The 12,282-nt window shown below is 29.9% G+C and overlaps 1 protein-coding gene across 1 annotated transcript; it reads left to right on the top strand.

Moving 5' to 3' along the window:
* On the top strand, positions 1 to 4,333 carry LOC143622442 (uncharacterized). The gene is made up of 3 exons (XM_077093588.1): positions 1 to 95; positions 1,773 to 1,959; positions 3,899 to 4,333. Exons 2-3 carry the CDS (start codon positions 1,778 to 1,780, stop codon positions 4,083 to 4,085), a joined length of 369 nt encoding a protein of 122 aa, XP_076949703.1. The 5' UTR covers positions 1 to 95; positions 1,773 to 1,777; the 3' UTR covers positions 4,086 to 4,333.
* The last annotated feature ends 7,949 nt before the right edge of the window (positions 4,334 to 12,282 follow it).

Below are 12,282 nucleotides of genomic sequence, written 5' to 3'. Positions count from 1 at the left end.
TCTTTCTATATTATATACTCTCTCAATTACCCCCACTTTACATTCTCAATCTCACTTGTATTAAACGCCTCTGCTCTCGTCAGTTTACACTTCAGGTTATTATTATTATTGTTATTATTATTATTCATCTAGGGTTTTCGATTCACATTGATTAGATCTTGTTCATGTATCATGTTTTCGATTGAATATTATGAACAATTGAACATATAATACGTCATTAATAATATTTAGCCCTAATTGTTATTCTATAGTATGTTAACGCCTCGTTTCGAGCTCTATTTAGACTCCGGCTCAGCTTATTTATTATTCTTTATATTATTATATATTTATATATATTTGTAGTTATAATCGTATAATGTATATAGGGTCGAGATACTTAACGTACGATAGGTACGCGAGACGCTCAAAGGCAAAAATACCGAAACGCTCAACCAAAAACCTAAAACGCTCAAAAACGGGTTTCGTGAAAAAAGTAAAAAGTTGATCGATTAACGATCCAAAACTGTTTTTTGGGTGAACCAATGATTAATTGGATATGGATTGATGATTCCGAGATGTTGGGATGTGATTTCATGGATCGATTTGTGAAAAAAGGGATTCGCGTACCTATTGTACGATAAGCTATTATTATTGTATTGGATCTTTTCTCAATGTATATATAACAAAAATATATGTTATATAATTTATTAATTTTTGTCGTAGTTTTGTATATAGTAATGATTATAAATTTATGTATTATTAATATTAATTGAAAATTACATTAGTACCTATGTAGTCAATGCCGAAAATATTGGATATCAGTCAAGGACCGGTATTTGAGATATCGGTAATTTTAATATCATGTAAAATTTTGTATACAGAAATTTAACACTAATAATTCAGTATGCTAATACTCTTGTACCATTAACAAAATAACCATTTGCAACTTACAAAACACTAACAATTTTAGCGAGTAGGATCTGATCAAGACTTAAAACACTAACATTCAACACTAAAAATTTACAATCGTGAAAATCGGTGATATATCGGTCAATATCGCCGATATTATTGGTACCGATATTTTGCGAGTGGTCCGATAACCGCTATAACACTGATATCAACTGCATAGATTAGTACTAGGCTCAGTATGCTCATGAGTCGGTTCAGGCTCGTTAATTAAACAAGCTTATTGTTATGCTTTAGCTCGTTTAAGCTTGTCTCGAGTTGACCTTTTTGCGAGCCAATCTTGAGTAGCTCGCAAGCGGCTTTGCTTGTTTACACTCCTAGTGGCCTCTAATTAATATTGAACATTTAGACAAGTTTATATATCCTATTTTTTAAATATATGCAAGGGTTGATCAAGAGCACTACGTATTATCAACCGAGAAATTTATCTGTTTTAACTAATTACTACCTCCGTCCCGGTCAAACTGTCTTAGTTTGAAAAACACAAAGTTTAAGGTAGATTAAATTATTGTTTTCTTTGCTTACCAAATGACAATAATGCCCTTAGAAATTGGGTCCATCAATATTGTTTATTATTGTTAGTTGTGTGTGTTTAAGGGTAAATCTGGAAATTGGCTAATAAATTTTGAAAGTGGGCACTTTTAATGGGACGGAGGGAGTACTAGCTAATGCTTAAAAACTAGGTTTCAGTTTGTAAATGTTTATAATATATGATTATACAAGTAGACTTTTTTTTCATAATAATGGATTGCTGCTTCTGGTAATAAGTTATTTTGGGTTGAAAGTTTATATTAATATGGTTGTTAAATGTGTTTGAATTATCGAAGATAGAATGGCTTCAAAGTTAAAGCAATTGCAGTCAAAGGCAACACTAGCTTCAGAGTTCTTGTCCAAACATGGAACAACTTATTACAAGCAATTGTTGGACCAAAACAAACAGTATATTCAAGAGCCCGCCACCATTGAGAAATGCAGCGAGTTGTCCAAACAATTGTTTTACACTCGTCTTGCCAGGTTAGCTATCTGATTTTAGTTTCTAGCATAGTTATTAAAAACGATCGCCTACTGCGCCTAGGCGCTATTTTTAGGGTAGGCGATGATTTAGCACTTCTAAATAGGGAAGGCGCAATTCTAGGAGCAATGTCCGTTTATTTTTTTTATTTTTTATGATTTCTTTTGATTTTTCATTAATTGAGTTATCTAAAAAAAGTCAAATTTACTTAATTTAATCCAATCTTCCTATATGGGTTATCGAAAAAATTCTGGTTGATGAATGCTAAGGTGATTTTTTTTTTAATAATTATGCTTATGTTTCTTTTAGTTTAATTTCCTTTTTAGTTTTCTAAATTGCCATTATATGATTTAAACTTTAAAACTAAAATTTAAAGGTGGGCTTTTTAGTCTAGAATATTATTATTTGTTCTAGAAATTGTTGAGCATAATTTGTAGTCTGACTTTAGCTTTTGGTATTGGATAATTTTGGGGTTTTGAACTTTTGATTTTGGATAATTTTTGGCATTGGAACTACGTGATTCAAGTTTTAGACTACATAAATATATCTTTTATTTATTTTTCATTGTGCGTTTTTTTTTCTCGGGCCCTTGCTTTTTTTGCGCCTTTCGCCTAGGCCCCAGGCAAGGCCTATGCGCCTTGAGTGCGCCTAGCGCATTTGATAACTATGGTTTCTAGTTTTATGATGTACTCCCTCTGTCTCGGTCAAAATGTCTTAGTTTGAAAAACACAAAGTTTAAGGTAGATTAAATTATTATTTTCTTTGCTTGCGAAATGACAATAATGCCCTTGGAAAGTGGGTCCATCAATATTATTTATTAATGTTAGTTGTGTATGTTTAAGGGCAAACTTGGAAATTGGCTAATAAATTATGAAAGTGGATATTTGTAACGGGACAAATAAAAAAGGAAATGTGGACACTTTTAATGGGACGGAGGGAGTATGTGATTTCTTAATTTAGAAACTGATATAGCTTGTACGTCAATATAAGAGGTTGTAAACATATTTATATACAGCAGGCAACTTTTAACGTGTTTGCCTTGATTATTTTCTTGCGATTTTATTAAGTTTACCCGATTGACTCGCTAGAAAGAATAACATATGGTTTAAAATGGCATCATCTGTCATCAGTAGGCGTGTAGACGAGCCGAGCTGAGCCCAAGCTTGGCTCGTTTAACTTACAAAGCTCAAGCTCTACTTTTATAGCTCGAGCTTGGCTTGTGAGTAGTTAGGTATGCTCAAGCTCCGCTGATTTATTATTGTTAGTTAATTTTATATACATTTATAATTATACTTTATATATGTATAACATGTTATATATTGTATAACTGTTTTTTATTATAATTTTATGTATTAATACTTATTATATAAATATAAATTTAGTATATTAAATAAAAATTATATAAATTTTAGGCTAGCGAGCTGGCTTGAGCTCAGTAAGTGAAGCTTAGGCTCGGGCTCGTTTATTTTTAGACTTGAGCTCCTTTAAGTTTGGCTCATTTCGAGTTTTAACGAGCCGATCTCGAGTAGTTCTCGAGCGGCTTGGCTCGTTTACACCCCTAATAATAAGCCAGCTAGAATATGATATTTGATTTCAAGATCAATATAATACTAATTGTCGTTGGTAAATCTACTGTGAATCAACTAGGATAAAATGTGCTAGTGTTTGGATGTGTTATGTTTTGTTTAAGGTTTTAACATTAGGATATTCAAGTGTTTGACAAATATGATATTTAATGTTTTTATAAATAAAAAAAATATATATTAATGTATGTATTACAGTTTTCGTAAATCAAATTTGCTCTAAAACATTCCAAATGACGAAAACGCCTAAAAATTTGTTAAAACAATACAAAAATACCTTGTATTAATCTATCAAAAAGCAACGATTTGGTTATAATTGCTGTTTATTAACTTTTAATTTTTCTCTGGTTTTGTGCAGTCTTCCTAACCGTAACGAAGCATTCTGGAAGGAACTGAATCAGGTGAAGGATTTATGGAAAAACAGAAAAGAGTTGCACGTTGAACGAGTCGGGATTGCAACTTTGTTTGGACTCGAATGCTTTGCATGGTATTGTGCTGGTGAAATCATTGGAAGGGGTTTCACATTCACCGGTTACTATGTTTAAACTTGCTGCCATTTTGGTTCATAAAAGTTCGTCTCAGAAGCAAAACTCGTTAAGTTTTTATTTTTATCAAAAGTTTTCTGTTTCATTAACGTAGCGGATTTCTATAACGAGGACATTTTTTTTTATATTAGAGCTGAGAAAACGGTTGAAATTTGGATTAATAATCTGCATTTTGGATAACTTGATCACATAATATGTGTAATGACTAGTTAGTTTTGTTTGCTTTGATTGTTTTTGCTTTACTCATTTGGTTTTATTATAAGATTTTTGGGATGATAAAAGTTTTATTTTGTTGCAAGTTTATTTATGTCACTGCAAGCTTGGTTTTAAATAAGTCACAAGAAACTATACTATTTAACCAAAGGAAACCTTATAAAAAACCTTAATTGAATAAAATTATTGGTTTGAATAAAATGTTTGGTTTAAATATAAACTGAAAAATCTTAAAAGAAATAATATAATTTGGTAATGTGAAATTGATAAATAAAAATGTTAATTTTTTTTTCTACTGTTAACCTTTTCTTCCCTTTCTTAATGTGATAAGATATTTAAACACATAAAAAAACTTTATAATAATTAAAAGAGAAAATTGCATAAATAATCCATGTGGTTTGACTATATTGTAAGTTTAATTCTTAGATGTTAATATTGCAAATTTAGTTCAAAAAATTGTGAATGTGTACATTCCGAGTTTTATTTGGTATTTAAATAAATCAGGTTTAATTGGATTTTAGAATATAAATGTAATTATCTAAAGGATGAGGGAGTTAAGTATCATTATATGAAAAGTTAAGAATGAAGCTTTATCTATAAATCCGGCCACCATCTTATTATCTCATCATATTGGTTTCTTCGAAAAGTTCTTAAAAAGAGAAACACCCACCACTTTAACCTCAAATCCTGTTTTTGAGTGAATAACCCGCAAAGATCGGATGATTCCCGAATATCTAACCGTTAGATCGGTTCCAAATTTTTAAGCATGTTCCCAACATATAAATGCAGATCTCATCCAATCGGATCTTGAATCAGAGGCATGCAAGTCGGGTTTCTAAGGACAGGAACGTAACAATGAAAAATGAAGATTTTCGGCGACTATTCGGGCTTTTCGGTCACCATAACAGCGAATTCCTGCGGTGGAAAGCAGAATTGTTCGTAGATCTTGGCGAGACAGTTCCGTGGCCGATTAAATCACCTAAATCAGAGCTCGTTTGATATTTTTGGGCTATTCGAGTGTTTTCGAACATAAACCTCAGAGGTATGTTTTAACTTTAAAACTTGATAGATTTACATAGTCACTAAGGGTGTGTTTGGGATTGCTTATTTAAGTGAAAAATGACTTTTGATTAAAATGACTAATAAACTTATGAAATTTAAAAAGATGTTTTTAAAAGAATGTTTGGATTAGCTTATGTGTTGGGGAAACAAAAATGACCAAAATGGACACTCTTTTTTAAAATGAGTGTAATGGGGTTTAAGGGTGAGAGGGGTGTAATAGGTAAATCAAACTCATTAAGTTAATAAGTTACATATTCCTAACTTTTCAAAACCCCACTATTTTGCCTTCACCATAAGTTAAAATCCATAAGGCCTTATGGTTTGCCAAACACCTTATACACCTTATTAACTTTTCAAAAAGTTTATAAGTTATAAGTTGATGAAAATAACTAAATAAGGAATCCCAAACACCCCCTAAACACATCACCATACCAACCAAAAAGTAATAGATTTACATCGTCTTAATATTAAAACTTCCAAATTACAAGAAGTTAATTTGAACATAACAACCAAAACACATTAACAAAATAACTAATAATGTTCTTTGCTATTAAACCATCATCAACATCTTGAAAACTTCAACCAAACGAAAATCATTTTTCCTAACACACCTGAAAATTGTTACAACACAATAGCAGATTATATAAAATATAAACCAAACAAAACAACATGTATAATAATTAGTAACATATAAACATTACTAAAGTTGTTATATGGAACCAATAAATCTTAACTTCCAAATTATAGTTATTAGAAAGTGTAAAGAGGTATTGACCATATACTACTTGTATTAAATCTAACAACAATATCTAAAGAATTTATATTTTACCTTAAAGTTCATCATCAGACTCCAAATTATCTGGAGAATCTTCATATTCACTTTCATAGTTACAACATTCTTCTAACCATTTCACCTTCAAACTCACTTCCGCTTCCAACTCAAGATGTGCAACTTCTTTTCTTGCATTAGATAACTTCAACAGGTCAAGTTCTCTCAACATGATCAAATCATCACATGACACTAGTTGTTTAGGCTTAAAATTCTTATACTGTCAATTCTCAAACCATATAACAACCTTGTTTTGATAAGGGTAAGAAAACTACTCACTTACATGTTCATAAGGTAAATACATTCAACAATGCATAAAACACTTGCCCTGCATAGTGTACATCCAAATATAGAACAAACCCACTTGAAATTGTAAATATATAAATTTAATTTGACCCAAAGTCACATGAAACATGAGTACACAACACCTGAATTACACTAACTCAATAAGTGAACCTAACCTGAAGCAAACTAAAACTGGATTAAACAAAACCCCACATACCCGAGCCTGATTTAACACACCAAACTTATTTGATTCTTTAAATTCAATCATAACAGCAGTTCTCATTCTTTGAGAACGCAAGGCAACTAATTCATAATCGATTACGTTTAAAAACTGCTAGGAAACTAATTTGCAGTCGATTACATTAAAAAACTACGTTGAGTTATATAAAAAAGTCAAAATGTCACAGCAGTTGTAGCAAGGTGTGAATACCAGAAGAAGAAAACGTTGTTGCCTGCTCAACACTTCAAATTCCCCCAAGCAAACGTTTAATTAGATACTTTGGATTTAAGTTACAACAAACAATGAGGAACATACCAATGCTTTGTTAAGAATAAAAACAAAACGAAACAGAAGGAGCTTGTCGAGCTAACAAAAAACAAAAAAAAAAAATGATTCTAAACAAAACAAAGGGCTCGGTTAAGATACAAATATAGCATATATTGTCATGTCATGAACCATAGTATCATCAAAGCGTCGCCAATTGTTACTGTAAATTCATTTATGTTGACGGTAGCTCAGGTCCACTGGTCACACCATAAACTGGAATATCATCATAGCCAAAAACCCAGCGTAACGCGTGAGGTACTAAATGCTAGTTTATGTTAGTTTGTAGTTTTTTATTGTATTTTTAGAGTATTAATAGTTAAAATATGAAAATTATTTCTTAAATGGGATCTTCCTTTCAACCCACAATTATCAGTGTGTTCACGTGTCTCTGACAACTTATTGCATGCCAGATTTGCGGTTCTTGTTGGATTTGATTATTGCATGTCTTGCAAGCTCAGGAGCACTATCCTTTTGGCATGTTACACATGCATTATTTATGGTGCTTTTAAATGTGTTCCTTAACAGGTAAATATGTTACTAATCAGGTTCGTGTTTGTGTTTGAAAAAAATGACATGATTTAGTTATTGTGTCGTGTTTGTGTTTAACACAACAGGTCATCGTATCTTATCGTTTCGTGTCTTATCGTGTCTCGTCCGACATGTTATGACAACTCTAATAAGTCATGTAATAAACGGAGTCAGTACCGACCGAGTCTCTCAGCAACTTACGAGTTGGCTCTAACTAGTTCTCATTAACGCTCTGTTCTCGAGCTCAATTATAAATGAGAAAAGAAAAGAAAGGAAAAAATTTTCTTTTATTATCTTTCCCGTTTTATCTTTCCTTTCTTTGTTCTCGATTTATTCCAAATTGGAAACAAAACAATTCCTTACAACTTACTATTTATTTCTTCTTCTATCTGTTTTATTTAATGAACTTAAAAACATAATTTTCTCTCTTCTTTTTTTCCTTATTTTAAAAAAACATGTGAAACACAACAATTTTTTTTTAACAATTGTGTAAAGTATAAACAATATTGGATCTAACAATGTTTTTAAAACTGGACGGGATTACAGGACTGATAGAACCGGTGAAAAGTGCTTTCTAAAAGGGATTACTTAACTGAGAAAATGTCTGACACATGTTATAACTTAACTAAGATAATAGATGACAGTTTGTTAAAATGACTAAAAGGGAGGTCTTTTATCATATAAACGACAACGAGTGAGAACTGATTTTTTTAAATGTCTCAATTCATAATTTAGTAATGTTTAAAGAAGAAAGATTGAAATTTAGTCGATAAAAAACAGATAATTTTAACCAACGTTAAAATATTTGATGGTGCACTGCATTTAGTCTCAACAAATGACCAAGAATTATATTATTAGTTTCTCAACGTTAAAATATTTGCTGATGTGGTGTCAAAATTAGAAAATTTCTAGACGAAAATAGAAAAGAAAATAAAAAATAATATATTATTAGTTTCTCGTTCTCTCAACGTAAAAAAATGGGAAATTCACGCTTATTAAAAACTTAATATTTTATTATTTCATGCGGAATTTAAGACAAATCAAAATGGTTAATTTTTCAATTTAAAAAAAACCAAAAATCTCAATTAAAAAAAATGATATTACAAAGAAAATTAAAAATCGATTAAACTACTAACAAAAAAAGAAGTTTAGTTTTAAAATTCAAATTATATTATAAAAAAAAATTTAAATATATAAATATATATTAAAAATTATTAACTTGTCGTCCTAAACTTGAGTTATTTAAAAAAGTTCAATCATATCTTTAAACTTTTAAAAATATATAAAAAGAATAACAGTTTAAATTGGTAACCATTGATGTATATATTTTTAAATGAATAGTAAACAATTAAAAACAAAAAAAAAGAAATGTTTTTCTTATAAACTTAACCCTCTCAAATCAATTATTTCAATTAGCTCTCTCTTTCATCAAAATCCACTTAAAATATTCAAATTACATACAAGTCTAACAAATGGCTCACATACCGCATTTCTTGCCACTTATGGTTTACCCCGTTATGATATATCGGTCAAATAAATAAATAAATCACGCCCAAACATGAATGTGTACGCCACATGGAGAGAAATTATGGACTTTTTACGTCAAGACGGGAATTAACGTAAAAAATTAAAATAAAAGACAATGTTCATTTTGGTTAAACTCCTTGGCCAATTGACGTAATTCTTCCTTATTTTAACGCATAGGATGATATGAATACTCTACGTAGTTATTTAACGTGCTAATTGTGAGAATCAAGTAAAGTAATTATATATACAAGTAGACCAATTATGTAATTACATCATAGAGTAATGAGAAATTCTGTAATTACTTTATGATGCAATTACATAATTACTCTACTTGATTATCACAATTAACACGTTAATTTCATTTGTATTTCGTTTAAATATATATATAAACGAAACTTTTAAAAGCTCTCTGGTTGCTCTATACATTCTCTCAAGCCACTAGATTTCTTTATTTGTAAATGGAGGCTTCTCATACATTTGACTCGAATTCACAGGTTTGGGTTTCACCAAATCCAAATAGCCCTTAAACGGGTTATAACGTCTCATTAAATGAAAATTTAATCTCACCAAATATTTGATATGAAAATTCTTTAAAGTAGGGATATACTAAAATTAATATATGATATTTTCAAAAAAGATATTATTTATAATTAAGAAACAATTTAATAGTAAAAAAATTAAGTGGGTAATGAGTCTCACCAAACCAAGATAACTTTTAAACTGGGTTATAACATTTTATTTATTTGTGAAACACTGCCATCTTCATCACTTATACCTCCACCACCACCACCACCACCACCACCAGGCCAACCTTGATTCCAGGTTTACAATGGTTGTTACTGATGACATATTACTAACATACTATACTATTTAAATTTATAAAAGCATGCTTGATTTAGTTTTTTTTATCTTAATGCTCTCTAATACAAACCTAGATTAAGAGTTTGCTCATTTAAAATTTAAATGGACTGTTCATGAATATAAACGAACTAAACGAATATAAACGACCGTAAACGGGCATAAAAGAACATATATGAAGAAGAACACAAACAAACATAAATACACTAGAATGCATACAGACGGACAATATAAAACATTAAGTACATAATTCATTCCATATTTTATTCAAAAATGAGCATAAACGAACATAATTAAACATAAATAGATTAAAATAGGTTCAAGTATATTACAAATTTTCTTCCAATAAATTATGTTAAAGTATAAAAAATATATTTACAATATTAGAAACAATAAATGTGAAAAATAAAACCTCATAATAAAAGGGTTAAAAACTAGTAATATATAAATTTGTGTCATTGAAAATTGGAGGTCCAAAACTCTTAACGTACTTTGTTTGTTGTGGAGCTGGCATTGGCACTAATACTAGTATACTACTACTTGCACCAGGTCGGATTGGTTTGATTTGGTTTCGATTTCAAGTTGTGATTCTTTTTTCTTTAGTTTGACAATGAAGGAAATTTCGACTTTGCTTTTGTTGACGTGGACAAAACAAATTATATCAACTATCACGAACGTCTAATAAAGCTAGTGAAAGTGAATGGGATCGTGGTGTATGACAACACACTTTGGTTAGGGACGATAGTACAACCAGAGTCATCTCTGAATGATTATTTCAAAGAGGGGAGAAAAAGCATCTTAAAGTTTAACAAGTCACTTGCAGCTGATCCTCGTATCCTCTATGGTTCCACTAGGTGATGGTCTCACTATTTGCAGGCGTCTCTACTAGAATTTCATGTAACGTTTCAATGTCGTTTTTAATGATTTCAATGTTGAATTGTATGTTTTATCTTGTTTTGCGTGGATCACTCGTAGTACTTGCTATTTACAACTTCTTATGATTTGAACAAATAAGCTTTTTTTATTTTAAAAATAAAATAAAAGGTTACCGTTTGCATTATATTACGTGAAATGTTCTCCATTGGTTTAAAGTTTTATCAATGTTAGTCTATGTATAGCCCAAGATCTAACATCATGAGTCAATAACAGAAGAAGCAACAACATGCCTTCATCTGCCTCAACTTAATACGTGTAATCAAGTTGTTCTTCTGTTTGAAGAATAATTCATCTTTAACATCTTTTTAATAAAAAAAGGCCTCTGGATTCAATTATATTGGACTATTAGTTTATGAAAGTTAGGGTGTGATTTATGATACGGTATAAACCTAATTTAAAATAAAGCCGTTTAGCTAAATGGGCTGGATTTGGATGATTTCATGGCTTTGTAGATTGAATGAACCTTTATCACTTTACAAAAAATAAAATGTGCCTTCTATTTTTTTTAACTTAAATGGTAAGCTATTTTATGTTAAATTTATAAAGATTAAAAGGGAAAATAGCAATGTGGCATCGACTTTTATAAAAACGCATTTACAATATTATATTATATTATATTATATTATATTACTAGCTTTAGAAACCTGTGTGTTACACGGGATAAGTTAATGTATAAATTATAATGAATATCTTATACAAATAAAAAATAATAATTAAGTCTCTTTATATTATTTAATTTTTAAGACTTATTAAACATTAAATATTTGTAAAAAAAAAATAAAATAAAATAGTTTATTATAGTTTTCTTAGATGTCTCAAAAATTGAATGTTAGTGTACACTTTAAACATAAACTCTTTTATATATATTTTAAAATATCTTTTATGACATGTAATTATTATAATAACATTTTTTTATATTAAGTATGTTTACAATATAATTTATTATATTAATATTTTTTTATATTAAGTATATTAACTTTATAATCAATACTATATATTGAAATTTTTTTTATTTTTCATCAATAAAAGAGAAGTGATTTTGAAGGGAATTTGATGGTGAGAATTAATCTTAGAATGCCATGTGTCAAGAATTATTTTCTTTTATTAGTATAGGTAGATATTATATTATATTATATGAAAATTATATTATATTATTTGTGACAACTGCCAATTTTCAGGTTAACTCCGTTAACTAAACTCGGTTAATTTCGGTAACCCCGTTAGAAAACGCACATGCACGTGAGCATACACACGAGTCAGTCCGAGTATGTTGGTGACTGATGACGGGGGTAGCCCAAGGAAATAATAAAATGGCTGGAACACATTAACGCTAAAAGGGTTAAAAGGTTAAAAGCTTCGTTTCCCGCCCAAACTTATGTAAACAAGTACCCACGTGCTACAGTACGATGTCA

This window comes from Bidens hawaiensis, unplaced genomic scaffold (genome assembly GCF_021521415.1).
Source record: "Bidens hawaiensis isolate Kalapana, Puna unplaced genomic scaffold, B.hawaiensis_p1.1 tig00003141_1, whole genome shotgun sequence".
Lineage (NCBI taxonomy): Eukaryota > Viridiplantae > Streptophyta > Magnoliopsida > Asterales > Asteraceae > Bidens > Bidens hawaiensis.
The sequence above is the reverse complement of the archived record's forward strand: the minus strand, read 5'-3'. Positions and strand labels throughout refer to the sequence as shown.